General features: G+C 38.1%; 1 protein-coding gene across 4 annotated transcripts in view; it reads right to left on the reverse strand.

Moving 5' to 3' along the window:
• The window catches only part of AP3B1 (adaptor related protein complex 3 subunit beta 1), a 150,214-nt gene that overhangs the window by 116,718 nt on the left and 13,161 nt on the right, over positions 1–20,335 (reverse strand). For all 4 annotated transcript variants that reach the window (XM_027671455.1, XM_027671456.1, XM_027671454.1 and 1 more), the window contains 4 exons: positions 13,953–14,027; positions 9,405–9,500; positions 6,988–7,148; positions 3,843–3,909 (listed from right to left, as the gene is read on the reverse strand). In XM_027671455.1, coding sequence (XP_027527256.1) covers positions 3,843–3,909; positions 6,988–7,148; positions 9,405–9,500; positions 13,953–14,027 — 399 coding nt within the window. The remainder of the gene's footprint in view (positions 1–3,842; positions 3,910–6,987; positions 7,149–9,404; positions 9,501–13,952; positions 14,028–20,335) is intronic.

Genomic DNA, 20,335 nt, shown 5'->3' on the forward strand with positions numbered 1-20,335 from the left:
AAAATAGATTTAGAGTGAAGCAATATGGAATTGATTGAAAGAAAAGGGAACTAGTTTCCTCTAAACCAGCCAGTTATCCAGTTATACTTTCACACATGACTACATGACTAGCCATATTCTTTTCAAAGAAAATCATTTTAGGATAAAATACACATGGTCTTATCTTCCCTTCTACATAAAATCAAACCAGCTGCTCAATTATCAAGAATTACTAGAAAAATAAAAGGAGCAGGTATTCATGCTCTTTTACCTGCTTATCAAAACCTGAGGTAAAGCAAGGGTAAAAACATAACTAGGATGAGTTACAAGTCTCAATAATAAAAAGACATACAAACACCTGTTTAAAATTTAAATACACTTGCACAAAATCACAGACTTGTTGGTAGACTCTTAATGCCCAGTTAATATACCCTTGAGAGTATGTTAACAATGGCTTGCACTTGATAATTTTGCATTTTAGATTAACTAAGAGCTTGGCTTTTAATTGAATCTTTGTGTTAAGACACTCAAGGAGTAGAGTGATCTTTCATTTGTCTCACCAGAAATTTTAATGAAGTGCTGAGTTAAGGTTAGATCTCATCTCATTTTGAGTTTTGCTTACCTCAGCTTATATTAAAATTTACTACTGATGGAGACCTAAAAAAAATGAACACATACCATCTGATAAAAGGGTTTAATTTTACTGTAGTAAAATTCCCATACAGATAGTTTATTGCTATTTCAAATGTAAAATGAAATACATTGTGTCTTTTCTGTGCAACAAAAACTGCATTAACAATACACAATAGCATGTTCTGGTTTACAGAAATTTAGAGGCATTTACATTTATCAGCTATTCTAACCCTTCATTAATATCGAGTTTAAAAAACCCTGCTTTAGGTCAAATAGTTACGGAAAATAAACAAATTTTGAGTAAAAATTTACTTCTCATTAAAGCACAGTCTCAAATATCACTTGAACAATATTCAACACTTATATACATTGTTATTGCTACTAACTATATTCTCCCTCCAAACATGTCTAAAACAATGGATTAAGAACAACAAAAGAAAATATGGTGGATTTTCTTAGATTCAGTTGTTAATATACAATACATTATGGCTTGTCTGAGGATTATCAGACCTTAAGTACAAGAAATACCAAACATAACCTGACATTTCCATTAAGTGAAAAAAAGGTAGAGAACCACTGATATTCAACAATTCCTGAAGTCACCAAGATTCTCCCACTTTGGTGAACAAACTGATTTGCTGACACTAGATTAGAGCTATCAAGAGATGACAACTAATGTTCATATAAGGGAACAGCTTCTGTGCATTTTAATGGAAGGAATCCACAGATTAGTGTAAATTAAACACTTGCAGTTCCAGTTCCACATTATCATCCTACGAATTTCAGGCATTTTGACTGTCAAACAGGCATTAATCAAACACAGGCACTTCATGCCACGAGCAAAAGCTGCTCTTCTACAGTTCAATCCCATTTATAGTCTTTCTGTGGCAACAAACCAGACTTAACTTTCTTAAGCAAGGCTGCAAAATAAAAAAAGCTTTTGTCTTTTTATGTATGTGGAAGGAGCTTTTTCTTTCACGCTAACATATGAAGTTCAGCTTCCCTGAGAGAATATAAAAAGGGGAGTCAAATTAACACAAATTTCCCAGGAGCAGCCTCATTAAGACCTAGAAAGTTGCCAACTTAAGGCTACATAGGTACAAACCTGTACTTAAGGACCACCACCCATAAGCAGCTGCATCTCCTCCAATTTTAAAAGCTAAAACTAGCTACAAGTGGCACTCTGATTTCCCCACTGTGAGTAAACTGCTGTTTTCCAATTAGGGGCAATGAATAAGCTCATTCAGGTAGGAGTTACCTGCTAATGAAACACTTGTGCCCTATGCACTTTCTGATAGTAAACGTGGGGGCTTTCTGGGAACATTCAGTGGTACGTGACAAAAGATAACTTCTTAAAGTAAAGCTTTTCCATGCTACAGTATTCCTCCCAAAGCTATTAAGGACTGATCCACTTTAGACCACCACAAGCTGTGGAGTCTGTGACAAAAAGAGCACACATTAATACTTAGTTTTGATTGAGAGAGTCTTGAAGAAAGATTTGTATGGTTTCTTTTCAGAATAATTATTCTTCGTATCACTTCCCGGAAAAAGTAAAACTTCTGAAGCTGAGATGTCTCAGTTCAGATTGGAATCAGGTCTCGCTAGGGAATAGACCAAGAGGGATCAGAGGGAGGAAAAGGTTGCAGCACTTAACCATGTTATGTCTCCAAACAGGTCCAGAAGACATGATTCTAGTCCCTCATTCTTAGCCTCTTGAATGTGCCAACAAAAGAGCATAATTTTGACTACTGCTTCAGCTGGTATCTTCACAAATGTGGTGTCCATTATTCAGCGTCACAGAGGCACTAGAATTATGGCACAGACTAAGCAATGAGCATTTATGTCCTTATAAGTGACTCCAAATGCAAGGAAAAAGAAGATCCAAACCTAGTCTATACTTTTTTCCTCCAACATTTTGTTAAAGTAAATGTGTAAATGACTAGCTGTTGACTTGCCCCTTACCATACGCAATAAGGACTAGGAAACAGAGTGAAGACTCAGGGATTTTATTTTCTTGATGTTTTTTTAGTCCTTTATGCCTCCATAGTACAAACAATCTAATCTCACACTCACAGTTTGCATACACACCAAGAGTTTGAGCCACAAAAAGAAGATACAAAAAGAACCACTGCAGGAACAACTTCACAGAAGCACAAAGGCCTCTGACAAGTAAGTACAGGTCAAGTAGAGATGCAGACAGGAGACATAACTAACTGATTTACAGTCTGCTGAGCCATTAAGCTCTACCACACTCCTTCACTAACTCTTCAATGGAAGTTGCAAGATGTCTTTTAGAGAACAGCACCATTTATGTCCTGAACACCTTGACTGTGCTAGAACAATGGAGGATACAGTGATATGTGTTACAAAAACACTTGGTAAATGGGAGATGAAGCAACACAACATCTGGTACCCTAGCATTACTTTCCTTTAGTCAAAAAGCATTACATTCACTAAATTAGTAACCTGCACACAATGAACAAGAGAATGTTTTAATTTACAATTCTGGATTCTATTTGAAATCTAACTTTGATTCCTTGGTCCATTATCTTTCCAGTTTATATGTGGGAAACTTACTTGCAGAATAAAAGAAAATAAAGTGTAAGACCATTGTGAGACATCTAGGAGCTCATATAGAAAACCTGTACCTATATAGGGCAGGTAAAATACAACAGGAGTGTTAAATTTACAAAAATTTTGCCAGAACATCTCTTTTACCGGACTGGAAGTGAAGATATTTGAAAGAACAAACAAGTGCACAGCAAGTGTAATTTTTTAATAACTCTACACACTACAAGAGAGATGGATGTCAATAAGCACAATGTGCATTATACAGAAGTAATTTATTCTTACTAATACTATTCTTACTAAACTAACTGAAATTACTAAGCTAATGTCCCAATGAAAAAGTGGATATGAAAATTTATACATAAAGACTTGTACACTGATTCATATAATTATATAACTTTAATTTTCAAAATAAAGTTTAAAGAAGCATACATAAAAACTTGCTAACAAAAACAGATTAATTAACAGACTCATGATGCAAGGAGATGGTCACTATTACAGTCATACTGTAATGCATAAATACACAATGATACTTCTATTTGAAAACATATAAAATCACATCAGTAAGGGTTAGGAAAGTGTATTACATACTGCTAAAATGACAGGCTTGGGAGTAAACTCCTTAAAAAGATAAGCGTGTGTAATAGAAAACTGTTTCTTACCGTACTTCTATCCTTCAAAAGCTTTTCTATCACTTCAATTAACATTTCCTTTTGCTCTGGATCAAGACTAGAAAGAAAAATAAAATAATTTTTACTCATTCAGTCAGACATATCCAAAACTATAAGAGGTTTGATTTTCTGACCTTTACACACAAACAGGGAACAAAGAGCATTGAAGAAAACACCACCAGAAAAATCAAGTACTGCAAAGAACTCTTTGTAAAAGAACTTAACTGAATATAAGTTACTAATTAACTGAATTGCAGGAGTATAAAACTAAATTATAAATATTATCTTATGTTATATCACTTACATGTGTCCTATAAGAAACTTAATACTTAAACTCATAAAAAATTCAGGATTTATGAAACATTAAGACAGGCCAACCCACTTCAGGGAGAACTTGACTGAACTTCACATGTTAAGTCATAAGGATCTCACTGCTTTTGCAGAAGTGAATTTCAGCATGAACTAATTCAGTAGTGAATGAACACCAGAACAAAGAAGAATCATATCTTTATTATCTAATTATCACTATAAAACTTCAAGTAAGACACTTTGATAACCACTAATTTTAGTGAGAAGTACAGGAACTCAAAGATTTGGACATTGTATTCCATGTCCAATGTATAGGACATGTACCTATACAAAGCTGATGTGCAGGCTGATACAAAATAGACTGCTTGAAGTCCTACGTAAATAGCAAAAGAAGAGGAAAAACAAAAGTTGCAAAAAACAACCTTTGTAGCATCCTTTCCATATTAAAAGAGCAGAGAAAAGTTTGCCCAAGACATCCACTATTGTAACACCTGCTTCTTAGGTAGGTAAGGATCAACTTTGCATTCCAGCTCCTTCCTCATCATGCATCTAGACAGCATGGAAGAATTCAAAGCCAAAGCAGAAAAAAATACAAAGGGAAAGTGAGTACAAAGAGTGATACAGATGTGTAGTTCTATGCCTTTGGAAAGTCATTTCAACACTGATACAGCTACAGATAAGTAAGGGAGTATTTGGTCATTACTGTACACTTCAGTTTTAATGCTGAGTGATGAACTGCCCTGATGTACAGTATATCCTTTCTAGTTACAGATTCACAAAGTGAGTATCTAGCTATGTACTACTTCACTAAGATTTTAAGACTTAGCAATACTAGAACATGCAAAATGGATAACAAAACTTTGTTAGAAGCCACTATCATCATAAGCAAAGCAACAGTACGTTGTTGCATAAGTACTTTTATGACCATCTTTCATTCCCACTTCTATTTTGGTCAAAGAAGTTTTACTGGATCTTCTGCCAAGGACTAAAACCTTCAGATGAAAAGCCAAAAGTCTTTCTTATGTGATCAAGCAAATCATCAGTAAGGGCTCCAATAACTGAATTTATATTCCTCCCCCTCCTCTTTTCTGATGTTTTAGACAAGGAAGGGAGCATTTCTGGAGTGGAAACAAAGGAACAGGCTAAAGAGCTCTAGTTACAGGGCTATAAGACTTAATACGCAATGCCAGACAGAGTATCTTGCAATCATACAACATGGGATGTTTATGGGAGAAATGGAGGGATCTAAATTACTTTGGGAGGAACAAGAGTAGGAAAATAAAGGAAGAGGTGCACAGAAGGAGTCAAGTGTATCTAAATGCTTTGCTGCTCAGCACACTCGTCTACCCAAGCTGTGCACCTGCTGACTACAGAGACAGTCTCTATTCCGTGTGCCTACGTGATATGGAGATCTAACCTCGAGCAGCTGGAGTTAAACCATGGGTTATACGGACCTGTATAACAGCAGCACCAGCAACCAGAGCAAGTATGTCAGTGTGTGACTGCCTGAGAATATCAAACCAGACTGGGTGGCTTGGGAAGCCAAGTATTGAAGTGGGGCCATTGATCTAAGCTGGACACCTGTGTGTGCCTCTGAGTGCTACAACTGAAGATCTTATCTATCAGTAGGACCAGTGTATCCAGGTGAAGTATTGGAGAGACTGTAAGGTCTCTCTGTTTTCCTCCTCACTTCCTCTCCACCTCCCACAAGACAAGTGGAGATGAGGAGGTATACAGGCCACTTACAGCATAGTCTGAGTCTCTAAACCGAGATACTGTGGGATTCAGAGTGTCTGAGTGAAAGGGCAGGGCATGTGTGCATCTGACTGAGGAGGTCTGCAGTAGGAAGTGTGGTGGGTTTGCAAGCACTGTGTGCTTGTGTGTGCCAGAAACTGGGAGACTGGGGATGCAAAGCCAGTTCCTGGAAACACGGAACATCTAGGATTATCACTGGAGGATCCATATTGTACACATCTAGGCATACTAATGGGCCTGTATACTTATCAGCCAAAAAGTGCAACAGGATAAGGTTGTTGGTGCTGGTACCGTCTGCATGACTGCTGATTTCTGTCTCTGCTGATCTGTACAGATGGCTGTGGGTATGTGTGTTGTACATGTATCTTGTATATGCCTATCAGGAACACATGCTCAGCCCTGTATCTGGCTGGTTTGAGAGGGCATGGAACTGCAGCTGCCTGAGGTTACCTGATTCAGAACCTCTAACATCTCTCAAACTCCACTTTTCGGCATAGATGAAATAAAAGTGAAGTATATAGTAGAATAAATGCCTGATGATGTTTTGCAAAGGTACAGGCTCTGCTGCCCCCACCTCTGCAAAACAGTATCAACGTCTTGATAAGAACTCTTCCCCAACATTTATTTCTGACAAAAGAGGAAGATCTGGAAGATTTGGACTTGCACAGATAAAATTTCTACAAGTTAGCATTCTTTTGTCATATGCACTACAAACTACAGCAAATGCCTTCAGGATGAAAGATGCAGACTTTGAACAGAGAAATCTTAAGATTTGGAGAATACCCATCAGAACAGTTGTTACACAGATGAAAAAAACTGGTACATTAAAAACTAAAAGATAGTGTATCAGTCTCTTTTTGTATCTCTTTACAGTTATATCCTTTTAGTCTAGCAAGCAAGAGAATCGCTTGAATTCCAACAAAACCACTTGACTGATGGAATTTCCACAAACACGTTACAATTTTAAGAAACTGATCTGATATCTGAGACACGCCAAACCCCCAGTAGTCTTTATAAATGTAGCCCACAACTATCTTAAAACTGCTTTTCAGTATTTGCCAGAATCACTTACCTGTACAGTTTTTGGATTGCATGGGCTGCATTCTTTCTCACATAAGGAGATAAATCAGAAGAGGCTTCCTTAATAGCAAGCATCATAATAGGAACAATAATTGGGACCCGGATACTGGATAAAACTCTTAAAGCACTTGCACGGATTAATTGATTAGGATCCTAAAGAACAGGAGGGAAGGGGAGAAATAAAATAAGATAATGCAGAAACAAATAACAAATTTGCTGCAGTCTTTACACTTAATTAGTAAATCTATCTGACTGTAAGTCAGGCCTGTAAGTGAAGTCCACGCTACTAAGAAAATGTGCCACATTTCACACAAAGAAACTTTCAACAACCAAAAAAAAGTAAAACAAATTAAGAACGAGAACATTAAAACATTATGAAAATCTGAAAATTTTACAAAGGAAACATTAACATAATGCACTTTCACAAACAAAATATGGGAATGATGGGTAAAAAAGACTAATATTTTATTTAATTATCTGATACATTTGTTGCAATCCAAGTGGAATTCATATATTCTCAAAGACACACTAGCTCAGTTTTATTACTTATATATAAGAAAGGTCAAATGAAATGTTGTTTTCAGTTGTGACACTCACACTCAAGTTCTTGAGAACAAATCCACTCTATGCTTTATGTCAAGATACAAGCTGAAGCCAGTAACAAAATGAATTTTTAAACAACATGTCAAAATACCAGGCTAAATGTTTTGAGACTTTTTTCTGTTTCTTTTCCTCCCTTCTTTTGTCCCAGTTCTTGGTCCTCTTTTACAATACTAGGGTTAGCTTGGAGATCCAACACACCTGTACTTGGAAGAACAGTTACATAAACTTTGTCCTTTAATCACAGGCTTGGGACACGAAGGAAAAATGTTGCTTAATAAGGTACTAAATCCTCCATAATCCAGCAAACTGAAATTGTAGGATCATTAATTCAGTGTACTGTCCTGCCAGAAGGAACTTCCTAAAGAACATTTCTCCCAAGGACTGAGAACTGGCAACACATTTTCAGACTGGTATTACTTAATGATTAGTTCATCTAAGCTCTCAAAATTCTTACATTTTAGCAGCTTCTGAGTAGTAAGAATCTGGATGGTGAAAGCACTTAAATTGACAGTTTTGGGAAAACAACTTGTTCTTACCAGAGTTTGCAAATCTCATCTGCAGTCACAGAAGATTAAAATACCCTAAAATGTTCTTTCTACGGAGGGAGAAAAAAAATCTCCACACATAAAGCCAAATTATAATCATTACAAAAAGAGAAACAAAACATTACAAAAAATGAACAGAGAGAATTAATTATATTTGCCTATTTTTTATAGCAGATTTCCTTAGTTGCTGACAATCTCCACTAGCTTGGTGTCTACCTCCTTGCCACACCACCACTTCTTTTTTTGCTACTCAGCCACAACATTTGACTTATCCCCTTTCCTACTGTTCTCATTACCCATAGCTTTTAAAAGAGTTATGCCATGAGAAGTGATCATTGCATACATACATCACTAGAAACACAGGATACAAAGTAATTTGAATTTTAGCTTTTCATGGCAGTCATAGATAGTAAAGGCAGTACGTTTGACATTGAGATAAAAGTTGAAGGGAAAAGGGCAGAAAATTCTGTAGTTGGTGTGGGATGCTCCAACAGCTGCACAAGTGGTGCTCTGATTGCAATATATCCCAACAAGACGCAAGGTCTGGGTTAAGTGACATGACAGAAATTAATTATGAACCTAGAGCAGCCTTACAAGAAAGGTACAAGAAAAAAGAAAAAAGCAATCTTCTTTTATTATAAAAACTGGCCAAATTTAAGAACACAGACTTAATAAATCTTTTCTCCACAGTCACACTTCAAAAGCAACCCTAATCTTTGTTCTCTAATCCCATTTCTCATTGTGATCTGATTTGAAACAGAAGATTACAAAATGCTTTTTTTCAGTGCTTTTAATGAAAAAGCACTATGTGCAACACACTGAATATTTTAATTTAGGTACTACTATCTTCCTTATCTTTTTTCCAATCCTCCATTATAAACAAAGTTCTTTTACATCAACTAAAAGGAAGACAGGTAGTTCACGGTAATAACAGCGTCGTTTTGCTATGTACGTAAGTTACGTTGGAAGGAGAAAAGGCATTCCAGAAATTAAATGTTAAGCTGTGGATTTGAGAGCACCATTCTGCTGCTTTTCTTCAGTGAGGTAATTTTACATCTTGCAGGTTTAGCTGCTTGACAAGGTTTGAGGTAGCACAAAAAACTCTGTCAATCACATACCTTGAAACTACTTTGTCAGATGCAGATATTTACATGCTTTAGTTTACCACACTACACTTACACAAATACTTCTATTTTTGCACTGCTAGCTCAGAATTCCCTATGAAATGTTAGTTAGTAGTCACTTTTTAGTAGTCACTCACTTTTAAAGCACGTTGAAAAGTACTGATGGACAATAATGCTAAATCTTGCTGCTCCTCTGCGTAGCGCATCAGATAAACATATACAAGCTTTTTTATCTGAAAAGAAAAAGTACAATGAACATCACAATCAGAAAGTTTTAGAATTCTGTAAAACTAAGTCCTAGATTGCATAGTTTCAACAAAATTTTCTTCTTTGAAGAAAGAGCAAATATATCTCTGAAGTACTCACACGCTTCTCCAATGTCTTGCAATTTACTTTAATTCTTTTAATAGAAACTCCTGAGGTGCTGCAATGTTGCTTAATTAATGACACAGTCAGATGAAGGCTAATAACACAAAGTACTACCGTATATTATCAACTAGTAAATAAAGAATAATCTAAGATGTTGACACATGTCAACAGATCACTTGAGCACTTCTCATGTTTTTTTCTTATAGAAAACAGATTAAACTGCAATAGCCAAGAATTTCAACAAGTTCATTTTATTTTACCCTGAAACTCAATATCAATTACTTTAACACATTTGAAAGTGAATATAACTTCCGGCTGAAGTGTGGTAATTTACATCATTTACATGTGATTAAAAGAGCACTTCTGACTATGTTTTCGAAAAAAACAAAGGATATTAGATTCACCTTTGCATGACTACAAGCATCCAAAAGATGCCGCCAATATAAGCATACTACAAAGGATGCAATGTTCAAAGATTAAGAAAATCTCAGTATGATTTTGGGGAGGAGGGTATTCAATTTAATTCACTTTACTCCCTCATGGCCACTGTATGCCCAGGAAGCAGCAAAAACATTTTTTTTACATTTGAGTTGTAAACTGACCATTGGGGTTTATAATGGAAAATTCTGAAAGACCCTCAACTACAGCTGTGCTAATAATTACTGTCACTATCAGACGATGTGTCTTTGTGTCAATTCTGGCAAAAAAACATAATATTAAATCACAGATGGTTACATCATACTAAATTATTTGTTGTTCAGCTATAGAGAAGTAGCAATCAACATTGACCACAAGAGGCCTGTGCACTGAATGACTGCAGGTGTGCAAAGAAAGCCTCCTTTCCTTGAAACCACTTTGTGACTAGAAATGAAAGCACTCAGAGCTTCGTGACTACACTATTCTTTTACCATTTACCTTCATTCAATGTTAAAATGCTCTGTTCTATAAAACTAATCATAACAGAAGTACATTAGGCTTGAGGAACACAGGCAGATTTGTTTAATTAATTTATCAATATAAGCACATCAAACTCCATGAATTATTGATGAAGACTTATTTTTGTCCTATACCACCAATTGTTTATTAGGTCACTTTTTGTATCCTTACCATGCATGACATGACGCACTTAATCAAGTTGAGGTTGGCATGTACTTACAAAAAAAAAATAAAAAATTAGGGCACTTCTGTAAACAATAAGATGCCCTTTGCTTCTCTTAAAACAAATTAACATGTTATGCCACTCCTTCATCTCCATTTTCCTGCATCAGAGCATTCAGCCCTGATTTTAAAATAAAACAGAAGCCATTTCTGGGCAGGAAAGTCACTTGGATACAAAATCACTCGGATACAAAATCACTCAGATAAACCAATGTATTGTCTGCTACTACATTGTAGCCATTTGTACAGATTTGTGTAAGAATTCTTAGGAAATTCGGCAAAACATTTTCAGAAAACAGTACCATGATCAATGTACTAAGAATCTGACTTAACCCAGTAATTTCTCATAATTTCAAGAGCATCCTAAAAAATGGATCATGATAAAGGTTCCTGAGACACAAGACAGCTCTAAATAGCACTACATTATGATCTAAACTTGTCACCTAACTCAACTTGATAAAGAAATTAGTCAAGTGGTTTTAATGAATGTTCTGATCTCTTTGCAGTTTAATAGTCACTTCTTGCATAAAGAAGATACGTTATTTCATACAACTGTCTATTTGTTTTAAAATAAGAAAACAGGTCCATAAAATATAAACAGTGAAAGGCTTCTGCTAATTAGTGTTAGGTTATGTGATAAGACCTTGTTTTCACACCACAAAGGAGCACAGAGACACAAGGGGGACAGAGGGATGTTTGCATGCAACACCCTGCTCTGGTTTCTCCCAAGCCCATGACAGGAACCATCAGCTCAGAAGTTCAGAGAGACAGACAGTAGTAGCAGGGAAACTAAATTTAGGACTCGGAGAAAGAACACCTTGTCACACTCCTCCCAGAACCACTTCAGGAAAGCCTCATCTCCCATGCCCAGATGTCAAAACCACCAAGTGTCAATAAAAACCACAACACCTTTCAGACTTGAAAGTCTTTTATGCGTACTGGGCGTATGGGACACAGATGAAGAGCACCTTAGACAAGACTTAGCAAGGGATGTTTTGAGGAAGAACCAAAGTGAAAGAGAAGCAGAGGAAATCTACGTGAACTGGAGAAGAACAAGTTGGGGAAAATAGAGGGATAAGATGGCTGGACACATCTGAACAGTTTGCTGGTTGGTACATCTACCCTTCTATGTGATTAGTACAGTCCATTACATTTACTCATTAAATTACATTTTTATCTATTTTCCTTGGCGAGGTACTCTTTATTCAGCGTGAACGTGCATGTATGTACCAGCAACTATAGTCAGGCCACAAGCTAGAGGGCTGACATGTACACAGGCACCAGCAACTGGAGAGACCAGAGTGAGGGGACTTAAGTGTGACTCCAATAACTGGAATGTGATGCCAAGCCAAAGGAAACTCTAAATCCATGGTGGCCAGCAGCTGGGACAAAGGAGGGTCTGGCTGCCTACACCTCGGCTAGGACCAGAGGCCAGAGGGCCCATGACCATGGGTGCCAGCAACTGAAGAGACCAGAGTCTGTGAAACCAAGCACAAGCCCATGTCCCTGTGGTGCCAGTGACTGGAATGGATGCAAGTGTGCACGTGGATCAAGCTGCACTGGCTGGTAGGTAGGTGAAGTAGCCTGTGAAGGAAGTAGGTCTGGGTATGGGCATCTAAGGGCGAGACAACAGGAGGAACTGGCTATGGCCAGTTCAGACCACTGAAGTCCCAACCAGCTACCAAGGAAACCAGATGGCCTGTGCACAAGATCTAGGCTTTTTCTGTGTACCTTTTTAAGGGCATAACCACAGTGGTTTGGACAGCAGAGGACTAGGGGAGTTCTGGCCAGGTCCAGCTGTGCTCCATTTGTGCACACACCTGTGTGTCTAAGGGAGAGTCCATGAGGGAGCAGCTACTGAGAAACCAGGGTAGTCCTGGTTTACAGGCATGAAACAGGGCTGCAGCATCAGGGGCTCATACGTCCATGTGCCAGCAACAGGAGTGACTGAGATCCATGGGCCAGCAGACTCAAGTGTGGATGGATCCATACATAGCAGACATTCATCTTGAACTGACAAACTGCTGGTGCTGTTTGTGTTCACTGGGATACCCTGTGACAATTTATGGGGCTGCTTCTGTATATACATATTTGTTTTGTATATATACATATACAAGATTTATATGTATGTGCACACCTACCAGGAATACACTCTCAGGCTCACTGCTGTTGGGCTGAGAGCCTGGAGCCCGGGCAGTCTTGCCTCTGTTGGGTTAGTGGTTCCAGCACTAAAGTTAAAAGCACGTAAGATGAATAATACTGTTCAAGGTATTCCTCTTTGGTGTAAGGTCTTTCTGTTTAAAATTGGAGTACTCATAACTTACAAACACGAATTAAAGAGGAAAAGAATGTTTAACTAGTCTGATTCCTTGTCTCATTTCCTTTTACTGCCTATTACTAAAAGTACAATTACCATTTCTAAAATTATTTTAATACAGTAAGTTCCTGAAAGATTCTGAATTAGCATCTCTGCACGCTTACAGCTCCTATTTCCAGAAGAGGGTGGAACAATTGACGAATGCATTCAGTTGACTTAAAACCCAGTGACTCAAACAACTGTTTACCACATTTTTCAATGTTGCATGTTCAGTCTGCTTCCATCAAACTGATGCTTGTTAGTCACTATGAGGTCTGAAACTACAAATTTACAGATGCTATTTTTATCCAAATCTCATTTGTCAAGTCAACTATAACTCTGACACCTCTTCACTGGAGTAGTTACTGAAGCAAGCTACTTTGTGTGTCTAACACCTGATGAAGGCACAAGAACACACACTTTTTTTTTCCCAGCCTTTACCTCTCAGCTTCAATCTGCAGCATACTTTTTCAAATACAATGTAGCACAAGCCCAAACTTTGGTAGAAGCACCATACCTCAAATAAACTACAATAACTTTTCTCAATTACAAACATATTTCACAAACTTTCTGAAATCAAGAAATTTTTTTTAAATGTAAATAGCTATTATACCTCCCTCCAAATCACCTAATAAGTTTCCTTTATTTACACATAAAATTTCTATCATAATGAAATAAACCCCTAGAAGTTCTATTAAAAATGCTAGAGATTTTATGGTTTATATTGAAGTCTGATACAATTAGATAAAATTTTCATAATCAGATCTTCCATAACAACATGCTTAATGAGTTATAGGAATACCTCAATATTTTTACTGGCAACATTCTTCACAACAGCAGGAAACAGCTCAGAAGCATTTTTTCCCTTTGCAATCATCTGAAAAAAAAAAGGAAGAGACAAATCTTAGTAGTGTAATAATAAAATTTATTAGAGTATGGTTTGGGTTTTGTTGATTTATTTCAGATCTGTATTTCAAATCTGATTTCTATGAAATTGAGAATAAAGCCCATTTTTTGGTTATTAGAATATACATGATACAATCCATACAGCAAAAACTCTGAGTGCTGGCTAGTTACAAGTTTGGGTGATGGAATCAATGAACTGGACTTTAAAATACAGGATGACAAATAACTTTTAATGCCTTAAAAATAACTAGAAACAAAGATCTTGCTAATCTGAAAAGCCCTGTAGAATTACCTTTTCAGAGCTGGGGAAAAAAAAAGCACAAGAAAACCCATCAGAAGCTATACAGTTTCGGTCCCGCTCCTTTTTCCTGAAACAATCTTGGTTTGCAACAGCACCAAGGATAAAAATAAAAATAGACATCACACTTTAAAAACAAGGCAAGGTTGTTTTCCATAGCAAGTTAAACACCAAAGGCTATAAAGTGTTTATAGAGAACAAAAAAGGGTATACAAAAACCACACAGTAAAAGCAAGATCAATGCACTAATTTTCTTCTTTTTTTCTTTTATTTTCTTTTTTTTTGAAAGGAAGATTTCATGTTTGATCTTGGAGAAATCTGAAACCAGACATGTCATAAACAATGAAATTGCCACAATAAAGACCATAAATAACAAAACCCCAGTTTAGCTTCAGTTCTTGTACAAACACTGCAGTTGCACAATGTTCTTACTTCCTAGATCTAATTGCAGTAGACTGTCTGGCAGTGCTTTTAAGTCCAAACTGCATACCCTGGAATTTCAGGAATTTATTCAACAGCACTGTAACTTGATGTAACATAACTCTGAGAATCTGTGTGTCTTGTCCAAGGATGAGATTCAGCCACCCAAACATCAAGTAAATCAGAAAGTTCACTGCAGTAAACAGAGAAATCATCAACTAGATCAGGTTGCTCAGAGCCCTGTCCAACCTGATATTGAATGTTTCCAGGGATGGGGCATCCACCACCTCTCCAGGCAACCTGTGACAGTGTTTCACCACCCTCGCTGTAAAATACTTTTCCCTTATATCTAATCTAAATCAACCTTTTAGTTTAAATCATCACCCGTTGTCCAGTCACAACATGTCCTACTACAAAGTTCCTCTCCAGCTTTCTCATAGGCCCTTTTTTAAGTACTGAAAGGTGCTATAAGGTCTCCTTGGAGTCTTCTCCAGGCTGACAACCCCAACTCTCTTGGTCTGTCCTCATAGGAGACATACTCCAGCCCTCAGATCGTTCTTGTGGCCTCCTCCAGACCTGCTCCAACATGTACATGTTTTTCCTGTGTCAACAACCCCAGAGTTGGATGCAGTTCTTCAGGTGAGGTCTCTGGTATCAGAGCAGAGTAGAAGGGCAGAATCCCCTCCCTTGACCCAGTGGCCACGTTTTCTGGGCTATTATAAGTGAACACTGTCAGCTCACAACCAGCATTTCACTCACCAGAACCCCCAAGACTTTCTTGGTAGAGCTGCTCTCAATCCCTTCATCCTCCAACCTGTCTTGATACTGGGGTCTGCCACAACCCTACGGCAGGGCCTTGTACTTGGTCTTGCTGAACCCCATGAGGTTCACATAAGTTTCCCGTGGGTCCGCTTCTCCAGTTTGTCCAGGTCCCTCTGGATGGCATCCCATCCCTCAGGCATGTCAACTACACCACTCAGCCTGGTGTTGACCGCAAATCTGGTGAGGGTGCACTCGATCCCACTGTCTACATCACTAATAAAGATATTAAACAGTACTGATCCCAGTATGGACCCCTGAGGGATACCACTTGTCACTGATGTCCACTAGGGTCCAACACAAATAAGCAACAACAAATACGCAGGGATCCAACAAAGAAATGTGAGTTCTGCAACTGCAGTTACTCCTGTACATAACCATCTCACACTTTGACCATTATTCAACATTATATAGCTGATTAAACTTCATATTCTTAACTCACAGGTCTGTTTGCGTACTTCATTGATAAAACATATCAAAAGCATAAAGAATTAGGATCTCATGCAACAAAAGCAAGAACACACAAAACCAGGCAATACCTGAGAAACTGTATATTCACAGAAGCTTAGAAGAAAGATGATGGAAGAAGAAAAAAGGCAGCTGTAGTTCAGGCTATTAGTCAGTCTTTCAAAAGGGTTTAAGAGCAGCTATCCAGCATGACGTTTAAATTTAACATCTAGAACTATTTGTTGCAGCTGTATTAAAAGTCACAAAAAGTGACTTGCTAAAAAGCAAGAATATTATATGAGTTTCAAGGGGTTTTTATCTAAGAATCTAAAATAAACCACTACTGTTAGGACTGGGGGGTCTTCATAATAAATGTCAAATTCAAAATGACCACACAGAACTTAGCACCAAGATGCACCGCAGAGAAGTACGACAGAATAAAATACTATCATCTTATCTTGATGCAACGGAAGTTATGTTATTCAAAAACTGGGATTATCCTTAGACTTCCCTGACAGGCTCTAACAGTATGACTCTATGCATTACTTGAATTATTTAACTGATCAACCATAATAGCTCCAGTGTACCATGTAAATATGTATTTAGGGTCTTTTAAAAGAGTGTATTTTGACTCATTATTGTATAACAATTAGCATTAATCCTCCTTAGCTCATGGATCATTAACCTGAAAGAACATAATGGCTCTTTCCAAGACTAAGGTCTATCATGTCATTTTGGTTGCTGTGCTTAGAGATTCTCCAGCTGTGTTGCCTTATATACCTGGAGTTTCTGCACAAAAACTTTCATTCTAGAATGGGCTACATAATGCCCATAAACTTTTTTTTTCCTATGTGAGAGACACAAAGATACGGATGATACTCTCTGAGGAAAATAAGGCATGTGACTGTTTTCTAAATTAATGCTCTGAAATCTTCAGGAGTGAAATTCCACGGAGTATTTTGCCAGATGAGAAATTCAGATAGGCTTCAAGATATGGTACTGAGAACATCTTCGTTGTTGTAATATCAGTGTATGTTTTAAAACAAATATCAGCTATTGTGTTTTCATGCATAGAGTATAATATGTATACTCTTCAAATTTATTTCTAACCCAGCAGTACTGCTCATACTCATTCAAAGATTGTATTTATTTTATAGCAAGCATTTAAGGAAGAAACAAAAAATTACATACTGACTAAAAACAAATATAAAAAAAAATAAAATCATTGATCATGAAAGTCACACATATATCTCACCTGAACTAGGCTTAGATACATTCATGTATAAGAGGGGAGTGGAAAGATATGGACTACTCCTATGCTTGAATTTACATTGTTAAAAGTCACTCTCTGGAAGACAGATTTCAGTTTATTTGTAAAAATCTCCTTCGTCCTAGGACAAGGTTCACAAACCACCTGACAGTAGGAAAGCAGCAAAGGGTGCCATAAGTAGTGTTCTCGTACTCCTCTATCATGCCTATATGAAGGTTCAGCCTCTTGAAGTCTACTAAAAGACTAAGAAAACTATTGGTATCATAGAATTATAGAGTCACAGAATGGTTTAAGGTGGAAGAGACCTTAGAGACTAACCCCTCTTCCATGGACAGGGACAGCTTATCAAGCATTCCTCCTATGAGGACAGGCTAAGAGGGATGGGGTTGTTCAGCCTGGAGAAGAGAAGGCTCTGAGGAAACCCTATAGCACCTTCCAGTACATAAAGGGCCCTATGAGAGGGCTCGAGAGGGACTTCTACAAGGGCATGTAGTGACAGCACAAGGGGTAATACCTTTAAGCTGACAGAGGGTAGCTTTAGATTAGATGTTAGGAAAAAATTCTTTACTGTGGGGGTGCTGAGGCACTGGAACAGGTTGTCCAGAGAAGTTGTGGACGCTCTATGCATAGCTTTTTCCCCTATCTAAAACTAGTGAAAAGAGCATTTCAGTGAGACACTTTAAACAATACTCTGACAACAGAGTTCCTTTTTTCCTCTAATAATAAAGATTGAGGAAGCATTTCTGGAAAACACATTTCATTCCTGAGAGATATAAGCCCCTCTCTATATGCAAGCATACAAGCACCTTTGTGCTCTGCAAGAACATTATCACCACTGCTACAAGACCTCATGGTAATTGTGCAATGTCCCAGTCCTGGCCTGTGAAGCTCATTGTTTGAGTTTGTTATGTCAACCAGAGGTTGGTACCAGATGTGTGGTATGAAACATAGTTTAAACACAGCACAGGAAAACAGCAAACACTTTGAAGATAAGGAAGGAACTGAAAAGAGAGGATGCAGTAATTCAAACAACTCACTTGCCGTCAAGTTTAGCTTACAAGCTAAAAGGTTGTTTCTGCTTTAAGAAGCAGCAGTTGAGAAAGGGAAAAATATCCAATAAACAGAAGGTGCCTGCTGTTATTTGGGAAAGCAGTGCTCTTCCTCCATTGCACAGTGCTTAGAACAGGCATAGAAACCAAGGATCACAAACTTAAAACAGGACAAAAATCTAGAACTGGAAACTGGGGAGAATTGTCAGAATTGGAAAACAGGGGAGCAGAAGAAAGAATGTGTCCAATTAGTTCTGCCATCCCTTGCTGAAGACTTCTTGAGCTTGATCACTTCAGCCTAAGACCATCAAGGATCACAGCTATCAGTGCTAACCACAAGTCTCCAGGTCATGGCATCATATACTTCAATAAAATTAAAGAAACAGTTAAGAACTCTTTTGAATATGCACCAGCAGCAGGTATTTATAATGACTGCATTTGCTCATTGCACACTTATTTACAGTGACAGGATTGTTTGTAGCAAAAAAAAAAAATCAATCTATTAAAACCTTGGTTTATAATTTAAATCTGATTCAATTTAATGGTTTCTAATTCCCCCCACATACATACATACATACATTCAGTTGCAACTGCTTCTAAAAACAGATAAAGATCTGGCAACTTTTTGAAAAAGAAAACCAAGGGAGCAACAGGCAACTCTCCCCAACCCTCCTGCCCACAATAATAGCCAGAATAATAGCTTTTCCGAGGGAAGCACAAAGAATGTAAGTTACTATAGGTTGAAACCACGACACTTCTAAATGCCATGTTTTTTTGCAACAGCGCTTCTGTATGCCAGACTCTCACTGGTCAAAACCTGAGTAATCCCACATCATATCACAGAAGATGAATTAACAAACCTTTCACCAAAAAAAGAATGACATCAAGAAATAGCAGTTGATAGGTTACCCAGATCTCATGGGTAATGATGACTCTGGCAGGACTCTGATAGATGGCAAAAAAGACAAACAGCTTAAGTAAAATTTTCATCACTAAAGGGTAATGAAGGGAGAAACTGCCAGCTCTAGAGTCTGTAGAAAGAACACAATAGCATGATACAAACTGTACCTATTCACTTTGGTAGGTACTCGGATAGGATTAAAGACGTAAAAACCAAGGAAAACAAAAAAGCACGTCCAAAGGACACTGAAACAAAGAAGTCAAATGGACATTGAACAGTTTTCCATAGCACATTCTTCCAATACTTTTAAGAAGAAATAAAGGGAACTATCAACTTCATGTTCAGTTTATAGGGTTTAAACACACAATGGTGTTAAACATTATTTCACAGAATCACAGGATATGCTGAGTTGGAAGGGACCTACAAGAATTATCATATCACCCTCTTGGCCCTGTACAGGACCATCCCCAAGAGTCGTACCATGTGCCTGAGAGTACTGTCCAAATGCATCCTGAACTCAGGCTTGGTGCTGTGACCTCCACTGCCCTGGGGAGCCCGTTTCAGTGCCCAGTCATCCTCTGGGTGAAGAACCTCTTTCTAATATCCAACCTAAACCTCCCTGACACAACTTCAGGCCACTCCCTGGTCCCAGCACTGGTCACCAAACAGAAGAGATCAGTGCCTGCCCCTCTACTTCCCCTCACAAGGAAGTTGTAGACTGCGATGAGATCTCCTCTCAGTCTCGTCTTCTCCAGGCTGAACAGACCAAGTGACCTCAGCTGCTCCTCATACGGCTTCCCATTAAGGCCTTTCACCACCTTCGTTGCCCTCCTTTGGACACTCTCTAACAGTTTTATATCATTCTTACATTGTGGTGCCCAAAACTGCCACAATATTCAAGGTGCGGCTGCCCCAGTGCAGAGCAGAGCAGGACAATCCCCTCCCTTGACCGACTGGTGATGCTCTGCCTGATGCCCCCCAGGACACGGTTGGCCCTCCTGGCTGCCAGGGCACTGTTGACTCATATTCAACTTGCCATTGACCAGGACTCCGAGGTCCCTTTCTGTGGCACTGA

Source organism: Neopelma chrysocephalum, unplaced genomic scaffold, assembly GCF_003984885.1.
Source record: "Neopelma chrysocephalum unplaced genomic scaffold, ASM398488v2 Primary Assembly neopelma1_97102, whole genome shotgun sequence".
Classification (NCBI taxonomy): Eukaryota; Metazoa; Chordata; class Aves; order Passeriformes; family Pipridae; genus Neopelma; species Neopelma chrysocephalum.